This window comes from Spermophilus citellus (assembly GCF_964194105.1).
Source record: "Spermophilus citellus genome assembly, chromosome: 6".
Classification (NCBI taxonomy): domain Eukaryota; kingdom Metazoa; phylum Chordata; class Mammalia; order Rodentia; family Sciuridae; genus Spermophilus; species Spermophilus citellus.
The window spans coordinates 5,089,463-5,108,416 of NC_138187.1; the positions used below are offsets into that span (position 1 = coordinate 5,089,463).

The following is an 18,954-nucleotide window of genomic DNA, read 5'->3' on the forward strand; positions in this document are numbered from 1 at the left end:
ACAGAATAATACCTATGATTGCTAAAACTAACCATCTTTACATGGGACTCAGTGGTGCCAGGCACTGGTCTGAGGGGTTTGGAGAGTGACAATTCACCTGCTGTAGCCCTCACCACCCCTATGTGGTGGGCGCACTTATCAACCCCACCCTACAGATGCAGAAACCGAGCCACAGATCCCTGAAGGTTGCCAGTTTTCATGGATAAAATACAAGACACCAGTCACCTTGGAATTTCAATGCCTTGGTGTAAATATATCCCAAACAATACTGAAGCATACTTACACTGAGGGAAAAAAATGGGTTTTTTATCTGAGCTGGACACGCCGGGCACCTGTCTTACCTGCCGGCGCGGGAGGGAGCAGGAGGGGAGGCCGGGCGGCTCACCGAGTAGCTGCAGTTCTCCTTCACCACGACCCGGCTGGCGAAGGTCTCGTTGTGCGCCTCGATGAGGAGCGTCCTCTCCCTCCAGTTCAAGACGTTTTTCTGCACGAAGACCACGTGCTCCACGCCTGCGATCTGCAGGGGGACCAACAGCCCCAGGAGGAGGACCAGAGGAAAGAGAGGCGCCAGTCCCGAGTAGTCCCCACCACCCAGGCGGCTCCCGGACACCCGGTGCCTGCTCTTAGATCGCTCGCCAACCTGGACCTGCGGACCCACCCTGCCGCCCACCCGTCCACCTTCACCAGTCTGGGCCCCACTCTGCACCCTAAGACCACCCCCCACACAGCCCATTCACACCCCACCCTAGCCCCAGCCGCCCACCTTCCGCAGCAGCCGCGGCGCGTCCACGCGCAGCCGGCAGCTGCGCTCCACCACGTGCACTGCCCCGTCCGCGCTGCGGGACTCGCCCAGGACCTCGCTGCCCAGGAAGACTGGGATCTGCGGGCAGGTGGGGAAGCGCTTCTCGTAGGCCTGGGGGCAGAGCGGGGGTCAGGGCCGGGGCCAGCGCCTCCCTTGCCGCCCTCGCAGGGCTGTGGTCTCCTTCCTGGGAGGGGGTATCCAGAACAGAGAAAGGCACCCCCAGCCGGGAAGGAGCAGCGGTGGCGACTGCGGACACCACCAGCATCTTAACAGACGCCTTCTCCCGGGGCGATGGGGCCGGGCCCAAGCAGTGATTTGGCAAATAGCGTTGAGGCTTTGCATTTGACTTTTCACCCTCAGAAAGAAGGACGGGTCTGCTGGGACGTTTCAAGAGAAGGCATTTATCCAAAAAAGCATTTGACAAACTCCAACGCCCATTCATGAGAAAACCACTCCCCACACGGAAGGGCAGTTCCTCAGCCTAATAAGGGACCTCAGCAGAAACCCAGGGTGAAAGAGCAAGTGCTTTCCCCAAATCAGACTCAAGATGTTACACACCGAAAATCCCCAATACACACACAACTGGACTGTAAGTAAGCTGCGCACAGTGGCAAGGCATAAATCAGAGCGGTTCACAAATCAGTTCTGCTGTATACACAGCAGTGAAGTTTACAATAACACCAAAAAGAACGATGACTTAGGAATGTACCCAGGAAAGGGAGTGCAAGACTTATACTCCGAACATGACTGAAAGAAAGTAAAGAAGTCGTAAATAGATGGAAGACTATCCCTGTTCGCGGACTGGAAGGCGTAACCTTGCCAAGACGGCAGGGCTCCCCAAAACAAACCACAAACTCAACGAAACCCAGTCACATCCCAGCTCTCTTGTTTGCAGAAATTGACAGACTGAGGCTAAAATTCGTGTGGAAACGCAAAGGACCTAGAAGAGCAGAAACAATCTTGAAGAAGAGTAAAAGCGGGAGATGCACACTTCCTAATTTCAGAACCTCTTAGAAGGCCACAGTAATCAAACCAGAATAGCCATCGCACTGGAGGGCAGAGGTAGAGATCAAAGGAGTGAAATTGGAATTCCCTTCACATGTTGATTGACATTTGACCGGGGGGTGGAGACAGATCCCTGAGGAAGAAATAGTCCTGGGATAACAGGACTTCCCCAGGCAGAGGAATGACATTGAACTTCAACCTCAGGACACATACAAAATCCCACTCACAATGGAGCAAAGGTTTGCCTGTAAGAACTCAAACTATAAAACTTACAAGAAACCACGGGAGGGGCTGGGGTGTCATTCAGTGGTACAGCGCCCACCCAGAACGCCCAAGGTCATTCAATCCTCATTCTTCAAAAATCAACACAAAACACAAAACCCCCAGGAATAAGTCTTTATGACCGTGGATGAGGCAGTCATCTCTTAGCTGTGACATCAAAATCACAAAGGACACCGTCAAGGGAAAGAAAAGGTGACTGAGGGATCAGGGGGGAATTTTTGCACGTGTTTAGATCTATTTGTACGTAAACAGTGTATATATATATATATATATATATATATATATATATATATATATATGACATCTGTATCAAATAGGGGACTTGTATCTGGAATCTACAAAAAACTACTAAAGCTCAACATTGAAGAGATAAATTTAAAACTGGGCAGAGGACCTGGGCAGACGTTTTCCAGGCGCGGGACACCACTGGTGGCGGAGAGGCACGTGGGAAGGCGTTCAACATGGCCTGTCGTTACAGAAGTGCAAACAACCACAGGGCAGTGCCACTTCACACCCACCAGGGTGGCAACAGCAAAAGGGCAGGCGGTAGCGAGCGCTGGGAGACGTGGAGGAGCTGGGCCTCCTGCCTTGCCTGCAGCGGGACCTGCCATGATGCAGCCCCTTGGAAACCAGCCTGGCCTTTCCTCCTACAGCGAACTGTCTGCAAACCAGCGAGCCAGCTCCCAGGCACACACTCAAGACCATGGACACAAATGTGCACACAGAAATGTGTGCATTCGTGTTTGTAGCAGCTGTATTCAGAAGAGCCCCAAAGTAGAAACAACCCAATGTCCTTTAAACTGTGGAGAGGATAAAGGAATTGTGGTCCAGCCCTATGGTGGAATATTACTCAGCTATAAAAAGGAATGAAGCACCGACACATGCTGCAGGTGGATGGACTTTGAAAACCCTGTCCCGAGGGAAACAGGCCAGACACAAAAGCCTGCAGGTTATGAGAGTTGGCTTCCATGAAAAGTCAGGCCAATCCACGGAGGCAAAGAGGACTAGTGGTTGGTTGTCAGGGGCTGGTGGGGGGTGAGTGGGGCTGAGATGAGGGCCGAGGGCCTTGCAGCTTCACTGGGGGTGGCGAGGACATCTTGAGACTGTGGCGATGGCTGCACACAGCTGAGACTATGCGGAAGCCACGCAGTCACATGCTTCCCAGGGATGAATCGTGTGGTATGACTCATGCGTCAGCGCAGCTGGAGGGGCTTGGCTTTGGGAGAGCTCTCTACCTCTGAGCCCCACCCCCAGCCCAATGAAACTATTCTGAAAAACACATGCCAATATGTGTACGTATGTACACGTATGTACATATACCCACACATGTACAAGAATATGTATGATGCATATAAGATACGTGTGAACATGAATATGTAATTTTTTCTAAGCACAGATGGCCTATATTTATATATTTATCACCTGCATAGACAGAATGTTTATATACGCGGCTTTAAACATGTAATTGTATATATAGATTCAGAAGATGTTTCATATGTAAATATACAGGCCCTTTAAAGAAGGCGCTCATTTTACATATGCACGGATTTTACGTATTTTGGGCCCCGGCCAGCGTGCAAGCCCAGCCCCCCATTTGTGAGCTGTGTGATCTTGCACACTTCACCTGAGCCCTCTGCCTGCTGCTCAGGGTCACCATGGGAACTGAAGGATGGGCGCAAAGAGGGCATCTGGGGCTGCTCCCTCCTGGCTTCCCCTTGGGTCACTCAGGGCTTGTCCTGAGCCAGGAGGGTAATGCCTGTCAGAAGGGAGGCCCAGGCCCTGATGCCAGGGTCCACAGGCCACGGTGTCTCCCTGAGCCTTGCTGTCCCCAAAGCCACCATGGGTCCACAGCAGACTCTGCCCCTTCTGCAAATGTGGGGTCCTCCTGGGGGCCTGCAGACCTGGGTGAAAGTGACCAGAGGGGACCCCCGAGCCCATGAGCCACACTCGAGGAAGATGAGTCCGCCCAGTTCTGGAAGTGCCAGGTCGGGGCTGGCGGCCTCCGTGGCATCGCGGGGTCTGCTCTTAGCCTGGAGCCACCCACGTGCCCCGGAATTAGGCTCAGTGCAAGCTCCCAGAATAGTGCAGTCGGTTGTCTGAGGACAGACTCCTCCCCCTCTTCCCTCCAGGCTCTGGGAGGAGAGCTTCACCCACCCAGCTCAAATGGGCAGAGCAGGAAGGGCACTGAGGGAGAAAAGGAAGTGCCCCTGGGGAAGCCTTGGGCCCACAGGCCAACCCAGCTCCTGTCCCCCGGGGTGGGGAGCTCAGAGCTGCCGCCTACCAGAGCCGCTGCTTTGACGAACACAGCAGTGGGGAGCTCTGGCCCCTGCAAGGTGCACCAGGAGCCTCCCAGGGCCTGGCACGGGTGGGCAGCCAGCAAGGGAGGGCCCCTGAGACCCCCAGGGCTGCCCTGGACCTCGCCGAGGCAGCATTTCTCGAGAGCAGAGCGGGCAGGAGCAGGGGGTCACGGCCTGGCTTGGAGCCCAGCATTACCGGCCCCAGACAAGGCGAGTCCCTTCATTCCTCTAGGCTGGAAAATGGGCACAGGAGTCTCACAAGGGACAAAGCCAGGTTGGACATCTCAGCCAGAACCCAGGACGTGCACACCACAGGGACCAGGGCTCAGGGTGGCCCAGCAGGTGCAGGAGCTGAGCTGGCTCAGGCTCCACCTCCCTGACCCGGGGAGAGGCCCACATCATGGGAAGTCCAAGGGGAGAAGAGTTCATCAGCCTTAGTACGAGCCTCTGCTACTTTCTAACTGGGCGACTCTGGGCAGGCTGCTTGCCCTCTCTGAGCTTCCACTTGCTCCTGTTCAATGGGGTGGCAATGAGGACCCTGCCAGATGGAGTCTTGGTGGGGTCAGCCTGACAAGTCCAGACTAGACTCCTCCAGCTGTGCGCTGTTCCACTTCCTCCTCTGAATAGAGTCCTCCTTTGACAGATGAGGAAACCCAAGCCCAGAGAGACTTACTAATCTATCCAAGGTCACACAGCATGGAATGGTGAGGCTGGATTTGAGTCCTGGTTGGGCCCAGGCCTCCCTCCCTTGTGCCAGCCAGGAACCCCTGGCTCAGCAGCTGGGCTTGCTCTCGTGGGCAGCTCAGAAACAGAGCCGGCCGTTGTCTCCAGGGCTGTCCATCACATCTTCTCCCTTTCTGCCCTCAGTTGTTCTGCTCCGTCAGGCAGTGGCCCCAGCCCCAAGAGTCTCCCCGCTCCCGGCTGTCCCTCTCCTCCTGCTCTTTTGCAGATGGGGGGCATACTCAGAACAGCCTCGTGCCCAGTCCAAACCCCACGCTCCTTCCTATGGCCCCCCAGGCCTGCTGATCTGCCGGCAGCCCACTGCACCCAGCCCCTCTGCTCCAGCTGCACCGGCCTGGCCACCTCTGGAGCGCACCCCGTCACCCTCAGGGGCCTAGGCTTGCTGTTCCCAGTGGTCTAACACCAGTCCGCTCACGTGACAGTGACGGGGTGGGAGGGAGTCACTGGCCCCTGGCAGGTAGCCTGGGCCCTTCTTCGGGCCCCTCCAAGCCCCCCTGCACAGCCTGCCTTCCGCCTGCTGGCCTGCTCACTCCTTGACCTGCCCGTCACCGTCCACCCCCACAGCCAGCGAGCGGGTGGTGTGGGGAGGCCCGGAGGCCCCAGCCTTTCCACCAAACCACCTCACACTCGGGCTCCCTGCTCCGACAGAAATGCCAGCCGGCCACCTAGGAAAGGGCATCAGCTGGCCACAGCCCAAACGGCCCCAGAAAGGTGTCCAGCCAGGGAGGAGGCCCCACGCTCAGCCCGTGGCCGCCTTCAAGAGCTGCCCTGACTCACTTCCTGTGGCAACGAGGCTCTTCAGGGTGCTCAGCCTGCAGCCCCCGACAACAGGTGGGGGGGGGCACGAGTTCCCCGACGGGAAGGGGCACTGCCTTCTGTGGGCACCGGCGGCTGCCCCGTGGCTGCTCCAGCCACAGAGGCAGGGCCCAGGGCCCAGGCAGCACCAGGAAAGAGCCACCCCAGAGCCACGGTCCAGCATGCGGGGACCTGGGACCCGCAGCCTGGAGGGTGCTGATGCTCCTGGCGTTCATGGAGGGCAAACAGCACCCCGAGTCCCCCCAGGCCCTGGTGAGACGGGAGCTGGAGCGTCCCACCACAGATGAGCAGCCGCGGAGGCTGGGGGGCAGAGCACCAGCCCGTCCTGCTGGGGCACTGCTAGGGTCCCACTGGGCTGCGCCCTCAGGGGAGGAGGAGGATCAGGGTGGGGCTGGGGGAACAGGAGACGAGGTCCGGGCTCCCTTCCCTGGAGGCTGTGGGACAACCTGGCATCTCCCTTCTGCAGCCCGACACATCAGTCGGGTGCTGGTTGCATGTGGCCCATGGGTGCCGCAGGAGTGCCTAAAGGAGGCCTTTGCCCGGTGTCCACGCCTAACCACCATGGCAGTAACAGGACTAGCTGGCGCTTGGCGGGGTCGCTGGGGTGTGTACCCTCCTGAGCACTGCCCCCTGCATCCTCCCGCAATCCAGGGAAGTGGGTCCTATTCATCTCCCCATTTGACAGGCAGAGAAACCAAAGCTCAGAGAGGATGAGCCACCTGCCCACAGCTGCACAGCCCGGGAGGGGCCCAGCTGGGTGTGTGCCCCTGCAGTCCAGCTACAAGCTCTTTCTGACATTGCCTCTCAAGCCAAGAGGTGGCAGGCTTATGCATGCTCAGCCCAGCCCTGGCCCTCCTCTGATCCTGCTCCTTGGACTGTCCCCCAAATGTCTGGGAATGTGTCTGTCTCCCCAACTCAGCTGTGAGCCCCTCTGAGGGGCCAGCTTATCACCTGGTCTCCCTTTCCTGTTCCTGACTCAGAGAAAGCACTTAATAAACTCTGACTGGACACAATCCAAATCCTTGCTGAGTGGATAGGGACTTTCCCTGGGAGGTGAGGGAATAGGGAGCCCCAGAAGGTTGTTGAGCACCACCCACAAGAGGGCTGGGCCCTGCCCACAGCCATCAGACATTAAAGTGCTCTCACCCCCAGGGTCATGTTCACAGACCTCAGCAGGGTGGCGGTCCTGGAAGGTAGCGGTTGATAGACGTTCTACTCACCATTGATTCATTTGAACTGAAAGCCTCTTTGGGTGCTCAGGAGTTATTACACTTATTTCCTGTCAGACGTGGCTGCGGCCTTTGAGAGCTGGGGACCTGGGTACCCTGCCCAGGGAGGAAACCTGGCAGAGATTCTAAGACCAAGCGGACCCTTTGCCATTGGCAAAGTCAGAGAGCTCAAGGTCCCCTTCTGTGTGGCACCAGCTCATGTGACAGTTCTGCCCCTGCCTCAGAGCCTCGGCTGCCGGCTCTGTCCCCACAGTTGTCCTGACCGCCCACAAGCAAGGCCCAAGCCTCTCCCCACGGGACAAGCACATGCTCCGGCCCTCCCAGGGACACAGGGCAGCTGAAGGATCCAGTTACAGCGCCGCTGCCAGGTGGGGAGGTGCTCCGAGCTTGTGCCCGTCCCTGGTCCCTGAGAGGCCATAGTGGGGCAGGCAGGGACTGGTCAGCTGCCTCCTACGGGGCTCTGTCCTGCAGAATCCGTGTGGACACCCTGAGCACGTGGAGGGGAGCCTGGGGTTGTGTATTCCTGGACCCCACCCAGGCTCGTCCACCTCAGGCTGGTGACCCCAACACTGTCACGGTGGTTTGATCTGCCTGTGCCCAAGTCCATGTGGAGGGCTCAGCCACAGTGTGGCATTCTGGGAGGTGGCGGAAGCTTTGAGACCTGGGGCGGGTGGGCAGTCCTCAGGCATGGAGGGTAGTGGGACCCCAGCCCCCTCCTCTCTCGTGCTTCCTGGACACCGGGCGGGTGGTTTCGCTCCACCACACGTGTCCACCCTGACGTGAGCTGCCCACCCAAAGCAACAAGGCCAAGTGTTCGCAGACAGAAATCTCCAAAACTGTGAGTCAAAATAAGCCCTTTGTCTTCACTCGCTGGCCACCTCAGGTGTGTGTTGCAGCAGCAGAAAGAAGCCTGGCACATGTCTGTGGCGGAGTAAGCCCAGAACCTCCAGCTGGCACGCGGTGGCACCTGTGTCCTTCCCTCGGGCACCGCGGGTGCTGAAGTAGGAAGGCACCACCGTTGGGCACTCCCAAGGTCCCAGCGCTTTCCAAAATACCCAGCACATCACGGACGCACACCAGACACTCCTAAGATGAAGGGGTGGGTGGCAGGATAGCCCAGCCTTCCAGGTGGGGACTCTGGGCCTCTGTCCAGCAGTGTGGCCTTGCACATGCCCAGGAGTTCTCAGGCCCTTACTCAGCTTTTATAAAAAGGGGAGCAAGACAAGGACCCACTGTGCCCCCCCCCCCGGGTTGTCAGAGGAGTAAAGGAGTCGGCTTCCATAAAGGGCTCAGAACGGTCCCTGGCACTAGGCTCCTTCTACACGAGCATTTGTTAAATTTAAATTTTAAAAAAGAACAAGATTCTATAAAGTGCAGAAGACTATTTCTGCTATTCGCTTGACAGCTGATTCCCTGCCCTCCCTCCCTCCTTCCTGCTCTTCCCCGTCCAAAGTCAAAGGAAACTGGAATAGGCTGTACCCCCAAATTTCCACCCAGAGTGGCAAGAACTCCCCGACTGCACCTCGGGTACCAACCCAGGACTCCACCACCCTCCTCCCGCTGCAGACAGGACTCAAGGCAACCGCTGCCCCTGCCTGCTGTGGCTGCCGGGGACCCAGGACCCCAGGACAGAGGCGCACCATGTTTCTCACGGACCAACGTTTTCTTTTCTTTCTACTTCTTCTTCTTCTTCTTTTTTTTTTAATGTACTGGGGATTGAACCGAGGGTCTCTTGCATACTAGGCGAGCTCCCCACCACTGAGCTACTCCCAGCCCCTTTTAGTTTATTATGAGACAGGGTCTTGCTAAATTTTCCAGGACCTCCAAGTAAGATCCTCCTGCCTCAGCCTCCCATATAGCTGGGATCACAGGTGTGCACCGCTGCACCCGGCTCCCCTCCAGCTCTTTTTTCCATGGAAATACAATCCTGGTACTATGTCATTCACCCTCTTAGAGCATACAGTTCAGGGCTGGGGATGCAGCTCAGGGGCATGGGGATGGCATTTGGGAAGCCCTAGGTTTGCCCTCCCGCACTGAAAAAATAAGGTATGTGTTAGTTCGGGGTGAGGTGGCCAAGGGAACAAAGCACCAGGCAACCCGCAGGGAAAGAAGCACCAATCAGGAGCCGCCAGACGAGCAGTGATAGACACCTGTCAATCAGCGGGGTTTCCTGACCGGTCCTGGAAGGACGCGGATCTCAGCAAGATCCCCCGACCAACCCTAGGAGGACAAGGAACCCTAGAAACCTCCCTTTCCTGTCCCAAGCCCTCCCTTCCTGCCTAAGCCCGATAAAATTCCAGTCCAGTCCACTGAGCCTGGGTGGGACTCCCCTGGCGCTCTGTTGGACGGGAGGGTCTGCCCGGAGGGAGTCTCAGTAAAGCCTGTTCAGCTGCTTTTCCTCTGCCTCCTCTGGTCACCAGGGCCTGGCCTTACAGTACACGGCTCCGCGTGCTTTAGAGCACCCACAAAGTGCCCACGGTCACTAACTCCGACACTGTGGCCCATCAGCCGTTCCCTCCCTCCCGGGATGTCCACTCATCACTGCCCGCCTTCAGGCCTCCCCTCCCTGGATGGTTCTTGGAAGTGGAACCACGCAGGGCCTGGCCTCCTGCCCCTGGCTTGCAGCACACGCTTTCGGAGGGTCCTCGGCGTCGCCGCACGGTCAGCGCGTCACTCCTGAGTACCACTGCCCTGGGCAGCGGCGCTGCTGGTGGATGCCCCCGGGGCCACCGCAGACACAAAGGCAGCAGGGCCATCCCCCTGGTGAAGGGAGGCGGCGGGGTTTGAGGTGGCTGGGCCAGGCCCTGGGCCAGCTCCGCTGTGGGGCCGGCTGCTGAAGGCCTGCGGCTGTTCTACGGAGCGGGGCGGAGCCACCCGGTCCGACGCCATGCGCCAGGGGGCGCCAGGGAGCGGAGGGGACGAGGGAGGGGGCGGAGGGGGCGGAGGGGCGAGGGAGGGGTGGAGGGGACAGAGGGGGCGGAGGGAGCGAGGGAGGGGCGCCAGGGGGCGCCAGGGGGCGGAGGGGACGAGGGAGAGGCACTTGGGGGCGGGGCGGGGGGAGGGGCGTCAGGGGAAGGAGAGGGGCGAGGGAGGGGCACCTGGGTGCTTAGAGGGGCGAAGGAGGGGTGAGGGAGGGGCGTCGGGGGTGGACGGGCGAGGGAGGGCGTCAGGGGGTGTCAGAGAGAGCACAGGCACTGCCACCTGTCAGCTGGTGCCCTGCCTCTGCCACCTGTCAGCTGTGCCCTGAAGCGACCTCTGAGGCTGCCACCTCCCAGAGAAGAGGAGGAGGAATGAGGCAGGGATAGGAGGACAGGCTTCCTAGGGCTGTCCTAAGGTTACAGGAGGACCTGAAGACCTCCGCGCGGGCTGAATGTCATATATATTAGTTTTTTTTTTTTTTAATACATTTTTTTTGTACCAAGGACTGAACCCAGGGGCTCTTTACCACTGAGCTACACCCCCAGCCCTTTTTAATTTTTTTTTTTTTAAACAGGGTCCTGCTAAGTTGCTGAGGCTGGCCTCACACTTAGCTAATTCATTAGCTGAGTGCAGTCCTCCTGTCTCAGCCTTCAGAGCTGCTAGGATTGCAGGTGTGCGCTGCCACAGCCGCTATACAGTAGGTTTTAATGGACAAGAGCTCAGCAGACCAGCAGGGACTTGAGCAGATCCTTCACACCAATGTCCACAACTGCTGAAAGGTAGAAATGACCCAAGTGGACACCACACATGGAGTATTACCCAGCCATAAAGAAAGAAGGAAGAACTTGAAAGCATGGTGCTCTGTAAAATAACCCAGAGGAAAGGGGAAGCGACCGAGGGGTCCTCTATGAGGTACCTGGCTGGGCTCTGGCTCCCTTGGAAGAGACAGGAAGTAGAACAGATGTTCCCAGGAGGGAGGAAAGGCGGTGGAGAGGTGGTGTCTAATAGGGACAGAGTTTCAATTGGGGGCCGCAAAAGACTTCATAGGTGGATGGTGGTGACAGTTGCACAGTGATATCACTTCCTCAGTGTCCCTGAGGACACACTTGAAATGGTTACAGGGGAACCGTTCACCTTATGTGTATTTTGCCAACATAAAGAAAAAGTCATCGAGCTCGTCCTGATGTGGATGGGGAGGTCACCTCTGCATGTGTGTTTGTCACCTCGGCACCTCTGTCTCCAAGGCGCCTCTGTCTCCACGTCTGCTTGGCTCACCACTGAATTCCCTGAGGCCTGAAGGACACCTGGGACAGTGTAGACACTCAGCCAAGGAGTGTCTCAGCCTGGAAAGGAGAAGCAAGGAAACAGGACGGAAGGAGGGAGGAGGGAAGGGGCAGGTGCCCGGGAAAGGACAGGAAGCTGAACTGTCCTCCTGTCCGCACCTGGAGGAGGAGGTGGCGGAGGCACAGGGGCCCTGGCCTCAGAGGGAGCAGGCCTGTGTCCACACTCACAGCTCAAAGGGTGCCTGTCTGCTGCTGTCCACATGCCACCTGCAGAGGCTGAGCTCTGGAGGGTTCTCCTTTGGGCAGGAGACTGACATCTCAGTATGTCCCTCTGTGGTCGAGGCAGGGTGCATGAACAAGGTGGAGAGGAAGACTTCTGGTTTTGACAGGTCCCTAGAACTGCAGCTGCAGCCGGGGGAACAGTTAGCTGGAGGGAGACACCTTCTGAGCACCTGGCTTCTCCGCACCTGGAGAATGTGCCAGCCCAGCTGCCTGTTCCCACCCTCTGCACCCAGACCTGCCTCTGAGCATCAGCAGCACCTCTGGAATGGCTCAGGACCTCCAGGGTCAGCAGGGGCCCCTGCAGCTCAGGGAGAGCCATGATCGGCAAAGCCAGAGCAGCCTGGGGGTGACCTGGTGCTCAAAGGAGGACGCTATCTCAGACTTTCTAGGTGTCTCGGGAATGCCTTGGGACCTCACCTCTGCTTCCTGGCTGCACCCCAGCCTCCAGGAGGGAAACCCTTATTCAGTCCACTCTCTGCCCAGCAGCCAGAGACCCTCCTAAGACCAAATCCTGCCCCCCACCCTGTGCTCCCTTACTGAAAGCTTTCCAAAGTTGCCAAAGTCCTTGATGAGGCGGGTCACCAGTCCCTGCCCACACCTGCTGCCACTTTCCAGCTCACCCTGGTGCCCAACTGGGCCTCGACTTTCTTCAGTGAGATGAGTCCTGCCCAGCAGGCCTTTGTGTGCCTTGCACCCCTCCCTCTGAGTCTCTCAGCCAGGCTAACTTAAACGACCCTCTGGTGTCCACCAGTGGCCCTTCTCTGTGTTCCTGCAATGACTAACCACGTCAAGATGACAAGGCCCAAGCGTGGCTCGGTGGCAGAACACTGGCCTCGCATGCAGGAGGCCCTGGGCTCCATCCCCAGAGCTCCAATGACAAAAAGGGGGGTGGGGTGGGGGCTAGGGCAAGACAGACAGAGTGCACCTTCCTGGAGCTTCAATGAAAAGATCCATCGGAACAAGTAAACATAGTAGCTGAATAAGGATGCTTTTCAAAAAGTGCTAGGAAACAAGGATTTGGTAGCCCCTGCGTCTAGTACAGCACTTGGCACAGGGAGAAGTAACACGTGAAGCCCCCAGTTCACTTCAGGGCTCTGGGAACCAGAAGATCCCTCTACTGGGCAGCAGACTGTCTGTTCTCTCAGCCCAAATCAGAGCGTAACGAGGTGGTGGCCGGTGCTTCCCTCAATCTGCCAGCAGCAGATCAGAGGCTGGCCCCAGGGAACTCATTTAAACTCATTTAAATAAGGCCCCTGCTGCTTTATTAAAACTGCGTTCACAACAAGATCCCCACTGTCCATAACAACGATTCCAACTGTACTCGTTTGGGCCTGAGCTGAAAAAAAATTTCTCTTTCCAGGTCGCTCTTTATCAACAATCCATTTGCTGAATTACAGGCTGGTTATCAATACGACACGGCCAGGTCTTTAAATATTTTAACACTTAATTGCTGAGCGACAGAACCTCACCTCCGTAACCTTTCTGCACACAAAACACCTACTGCTTACGAACCCTAGCCCAGGCAGCTCCCTTATTCGGGTTTGCAGAATCAGAGATGACCTGAAGCCACCGGGATTTGGAGTCCCCAAGGCCCCCAGAGTGCTGGCTGGACAAGAGAAGAGAGGGATTCCTGAACCACTCCACTGAGGCTGGTGCCTAAATGTTCACGGAATGTCGGAGCCAGAATCCGGAGCATCTGGTGAGGGTGCAGTCCACGGGGTCAGATTCTCTCAGTCCCAGCTCTGCCAGTTGCTGACTATTATGGGCTGGACTCTATCCCTTAAAATGATGGGCTGGCATCCTAACCCCTGCCACCTATAAATGTGACATTATTTGGAGACAGCATCTGTACAGAGGTAATCAGTTTAGAAGGGGGTCATTAGAGTGTCCTTATAAATCCAACGTGGCTGGTGTCCTTATCAAAGCAGGACGCTTGGATGCAGAGAATACCCCATGTGTAGGCGAGGCTTATGATACCGAAAACCCAGGAACCACCAGAAGCCAGGAGAGAGGACCTCCCCTCAAGCAAGGCCCCACTGAGACCAGATTCCAGGCCTCCAGGACTGTGGGGCAATACATGCCTGTCATTCTGGGCCACCCATTTCTGGCAGCCCTGGCAAACGCAGCATTAAGGGACAGTCTCCTTAGCGTGCCAGCCTCAGGATCGGAAGTTCAAGGCCAGTCACGGTGACTTAGAGAGACCCTATCTCAAAATAAAAATAATATAGAACACACGTCCACAGCAATGGAGAGAGCTGACTGTGGTCTGAAACCATGAGCCAAAATAAATCCTCCTTAAACAGGAAAGAAAGAAAAAAAGAACCCGTTTAAATCCATTAAAAAAAAAACAAAAAAAAAAACCACCAAACACAGCAGAGATCTCTTTGGAAGGAATGTATCCATGCAAAGACTTGTGCAAAGACGTTCACTAGCAGCATTATCATTCACAAAAGCGCCAAATTGAAAACAACCTCTATTATATTTTCTTAAGTCATTAAACCATTTTAACATATGTTAACTACTAATAAATGGTTTATTCTTTCTAACTCCCAAAAAAAAAAAAAGAAAAGAAAACAACCTCTATATGTCTGTCAACTGGTCGATGGATAAACAAACGTGCCGTAGCCACGCAGCCAAGCATCCTTGATCATGAAGAAATGCAGTACCATCCTTGCTGCTCGGTGGACGAGCCTTGAGAACATCATACACCTGGGCGGATCCTCATCCCCAGGCCCATCAACACAAAAACTCAGCTTTTTATACGTCAATCATATCTCAATGAAGAGATTTTTTTTAAAGAAAATATTACACTAAGTGTGAGAAGGCAGGCACAAAACTCCATGTATTGTCAGATGCCCTTGATACGAAATGTCCAGAAAAAACAAATCCACAGAGACAGAAGTGATGGGCGGTGACCTGGGGTTGGGGACAGGCTGCAGGTCAGGGGAAGGAGAGAGCTGAGGGGCACATGGCCAAGGGGTGGGAGGGAGCTGCTTTTGAGGGTGATTAAAGTGCTCAAGGGCTGGGGGCCTCGCGCCTCCTGGCAGAGAGTGGGCTTAGCACACATGGGCTGTGCATCCATGACTCCACTAACACCGCGGACTCCCATCCTTAAATGGGTGAGCAAACTGTGTGTGAGTGACTCCCAAGCAGCCATTCAAGCCGTGGTTCACACACATTTCCCAGTGAGCCCCGTCCATGCACCAAGCCCTTGACTGAATCCTCACTTCAACGCTGCCTGCTCCTCCCCAGGTGCTTCAGTGGCCACAGTTTTCCAGAGATTCTGAAGCTCAGAGGAAGTAGGGAGTGTGCCCAGGCCAGGGCAGGGACCCAGCAGGGTGGTTCTGGCTCTTCACCAGCACCCGTCTGGGAAAGAGGATAACCTAGATTCCACAGAGACAGCACCCCCTCCGCCCACCTGCTAGGACCAGGCACTCAAAGGACAGGGACCCTCCCCAGCCACTCTGGACTCCTTTCTCTGCTTGCCAAGGGAACACCAGCCCACTCTTTGGGACATCCATATAGAATGCCATCAAGAAAGAAGCAGAGGCCCTGGAATCCCGCCTTCAGGAATTCCCATGCAGGAATTTGGAGAGAGATATCCATTCCTTTGATTAGATTCCTTCCTTCCTTCCTCCCTCCCTCCCTTTCTCTCTCTCCCTCCCTCCCTCCCTCCCTCCTTTCCTTCCTTCCTTTCTTTCATTGGGGATTGAACCCAGGGGTGCTTAACCACTAAGTCACATCCCCAGCCCATTTTTGTATTTTATGTATTCGTCTTGCTCAGTTGCTTAGGGCCTCACTGAGTTGCTGAGGCTAGGTTTGAACTCACAATCCTCCTGCCTCAGCCTCCCGAGCTGCTGGGATTTCAGGTGTGCACCACCGCGCCTGGCCTTGGTTAGATACACCTTTTTTAAAAAAAAAAAAAAAATATTTTTAGTTGTAGATGAACACAATACCTTTATTTTGTTTATTCCGGTTTTTTTGTTTGTTTGTTTATCTTTATGTGGTGCTGGGGATCAAACACTGTGCCTCATGCATGTAGGTGAGCTCTCTGCCACTGAGCCACAACCCCAGCCCTAGATACACTTTTAAGAAAAAATATATTTTTTTGGAGAGGGTTTGAAAAGGTCCCCTCACAGTGGAATTATAACCAATTCCATGAGCCCAATTTCAGTTATTTATGTCACTGTTGGTGGACTTTTGAAGAAGCAAGGGACACTTTGAATCTCAAATTGGTTTTGTTAAACAAGACCCAGAAAACCAGCTCCTTGGTCACTCGGATGCAGTGGAAACAGCTGAGTCCATCTGGAACTTCCCGGGCATCTGATCCAAACTGAGGGCAAGTGTTTAGCTGGGAGACAAAGAGGGACCTTAAGTGCAGAAAAACCCCTTTTGTGCCCACACCGCCTGCAAGTTATGTGCAGTTATGCAGCTATTTTGGGGACAATAATGTTTTGTAAACAGTCGGCAAAGTGGCTTTGTGGTCAGTGTTTCTGTGGCTTGGGACCGTTTCGCAGACAAGGACTATACAGAAGATAAGAAGACATGGTTGTGACAGTCCCTCTGAAAAGTACAAATAGATTAACACCGGTATGGATAATAAGTAATAGAAAATACTTAAATTTTTTTTTTTTTTTACTTGTTGATGGACCTTTATTTTACTTACTTGTTTGTATGCAGTGCTGAGAATCAAACCCAGTGCCTCACACGTGCGGGGCAAGTGCTCCACCACTGAGCCACAACCCCAGCCCTGAAAGCACCTTTTAAAAAAATGTCTATCCACAGGGCTGGGGCTGGGGCCCAGTGGTGGAGCACTTACCTTGAACATGTGAGGCCCTGATTCAATCCTCAGCACCACATAAATAAGTAAGTAAAATAAAGGTATTGTGTCCGTGTTCAACACACACACACAAAATAAATAAATAAATAAATAAATAAAAATACCTATCCACAAGCCTCTACTGTAGGTGCCCAGATCCATTAACACCTGGAGACAATTGCAGATGGGGGGTAACTGAGCCATCCTGCATTTTCAGGATGAAGTCTTTCAGTGCAGGTTTAACCTGCTCCAGGAAAGGCAGGTAATCCGTGGTGCCAGTCATATTAAGACATCCACAGGTATGTGATTTTTTAAATATACATTCTTTATTTATTTATCTTTTTAGTTGTTGATAGACCTTTATTTTATTTACTTATATGTGGTGCTGAGAATCTAACCCAGTGCCTCACACAGGCCCAGCAAGTGCACTGGCATGTGATTTTTTAAAGTACAATGACTGTAAATATTTTTGCAAAACTGAGTTCACATTTTTTAAGCCTGCGCTATAGTTGGTTTTTCATTCTATGGTCGTGTCTTAGCTTGGTGGCCAAGATTCATGGCTCCCTGGACCATCCCAGAAGGTTACGTCTCTCTCTTTTACTGAATGAGTCGGTGAGTTTTCAGGTCTTTAGAATACATGTGCTGCCAGGAGGCTTGGACCAAGCATAGTTATTTATATTGATCTGCCATTTTTTTGTCTGCTTGGTAGGACCCGGCCCTGTGCCGGGCAATGTAGACACATGCCCAAGACCACTTTTAATCCTTGTGACAACTTCATGAGGAACATTGAACCCTCCCCGTTTCAGAAATGAAGAAACCGAGGCTCACAGAAGTTCAGAGACCTTCCAAAGACACGCAGCCAGAACACCGTAGAGCAGCAGTAGGGACCTAGCCCCTCCAACTCTGTACCCCTGGGTCTCTTCATCGCCCACCTGGAGTCCCACCCCCATGACAAAGAAGGAAAGACGGACGACAACAGCAATCACCAGGCCTCCTGCAGCAGCAGCCCCCCCCCCCCGCCCCAGCAGACCCTGCACTGGAGCCTTCCATAAATTGACCCTCCCTGTGTTGACCAGATTTGGAAAGCAGATGATCCCCCTGTAGACGAGGAGAGTGGTGGCTCTGGGAGGTCACCCGGCCAGGGAACTGCGGAGCTGGGATTCCCCAGGATGCAGGGGCAGGTGGGGCAGACAGGGGTGGACTCAGGTGTCTCCACACTTTGGAGACAAGCCTCTATAAGGCCTGGTGTAGTAACTGGGAGCAGCCTGCACTGGGGTCTCCCACCAGCCCAAGGCCTCGCCACTGAGGGCACCATGAACCATCTCATTCACTCCTCACCCCGACCCATAGCGCTGCCCTCATTTTTCCAGCAGGAAAGAGAAGCTCCAAGAAACAGAACAATGACACTAAGAAGGAATCCTGTGTCAGCCTGTCCCCAGCGCCTGTCCCACAGCACAAAGGCCACTGATCCAGGAGGCAACCAACGTTAGCTGGCCACACAACACTGAAAGGTGGCACAGCTTCTGTGACGTGTCCTGAACGCCCTGGGCCAGACCCTTCCCACCTGTTCATTCACCCCCTCTCACCTCCTGGTCTCAGCTTCACTGAAGGGCACACACAGAGGGTCTGTGATAGGAAGGAGACGCTGGGGACACGGTGGTTAAAATCAGGACTCTGGAGTCCCCTCTGAGTTGATCTGAGTCCTGACTCCACCTCTCCCTGGGACAGAATTTGGGGCCACCCCTCAACCTGTACGAGCTTCTGTCTAGTAGAGGTAAGTGGGATTAACAAATTGAAGGGAACCTTGCATGTGAAGAGTTAGCAATGCAAATGCTCAGTGCATGCAGCTATTATTATTACAAAAGGGACACATTTAGCCCCCCCCCATATCCTTGTTTCCCGCCGAAGGGTCTGAAGTAAGGGCAAGGTAAGCTTTCAACTAGGGGAAGACAAACAGTTCTTAAGTTTTGGTCACCGGGCAGGGATTCCAGAAGTTCTGAAAAGGTGGGAAGGGACAGTGTGTGTGTGTGGGGAGGGTGACTGGTCAGAAGCCTGACTCACCAGGGTAGCAGAGTAACTCAATAATGCTTTCTCATCCGGGGGTCCAGGGAGCTCCCTCTTCTTCCCACCATAGCTGGCTTCCTGAGTCCTTCCAACTATCCCATGGGGGGCCCGAAAATGCAGGGTCACTCACCGCCATGACCAGCTCGAAAGGGTACTTGTAGACACGGACAGGAGACTGGTACTTCTGCACCATGCTCACACTTGGAAGCCACCCAGATGGTGGCCAGCACAGAGCCTGGGTGAGGGGTGACTGGTGAGACAGTAGCTCCTTTCACACCAAGCAGGGACACTCCCCAGCCCCTCTGGCCCACCCACACTTCTCTCCAGCCCTCAAAGTGAGGCAGCTGATATGATTTCCAAGTTAGTCCAGGCCAGGCTTCAAACACCTGTCCTGTCCACTACCCAAGACCCCAGA

The 18,954-nt window shown here is 54.9% G+C and overlaps 1 protein-coding gene across 3 annotated transcripts in view; it reads right to left on the reverse strand.

Annotated features, from left to right (window-relative positions):
* Positions 1-18,954, reverse strand: part of SEC14L5 (SEC14 like lipid binding 5) — a 36,785-nt gene that overhangs the window by 17,074 nt on the left and 757 nt on the right. For 2 of the 3 annotated variants that reach the window (XM_081300176.1, XM_081300175.1), the window contains exons 2-4: positions 18,670-18,774; positions 764-913; positions 386-517 (exon numbers count right to left, since the gene is read on the reverse strand). In XM_081300176.1, the coding sequence (XP_081156302.1) occupies positions 386-517; positions 764-913; positions 18,670-18,732 (345 nt within the window). In that variant the 5' untranslated portion in view covers positions 18,733-18,774. Of the gene's footprint in view, positions 1-385; positions 518-763; positions 914-7,163; positions 7,426-18,669; positions 18,775-18,954 lie in introns of those variants that run through there. The other variant, XM_081300177.1, reaches the window with a different exon arrangement.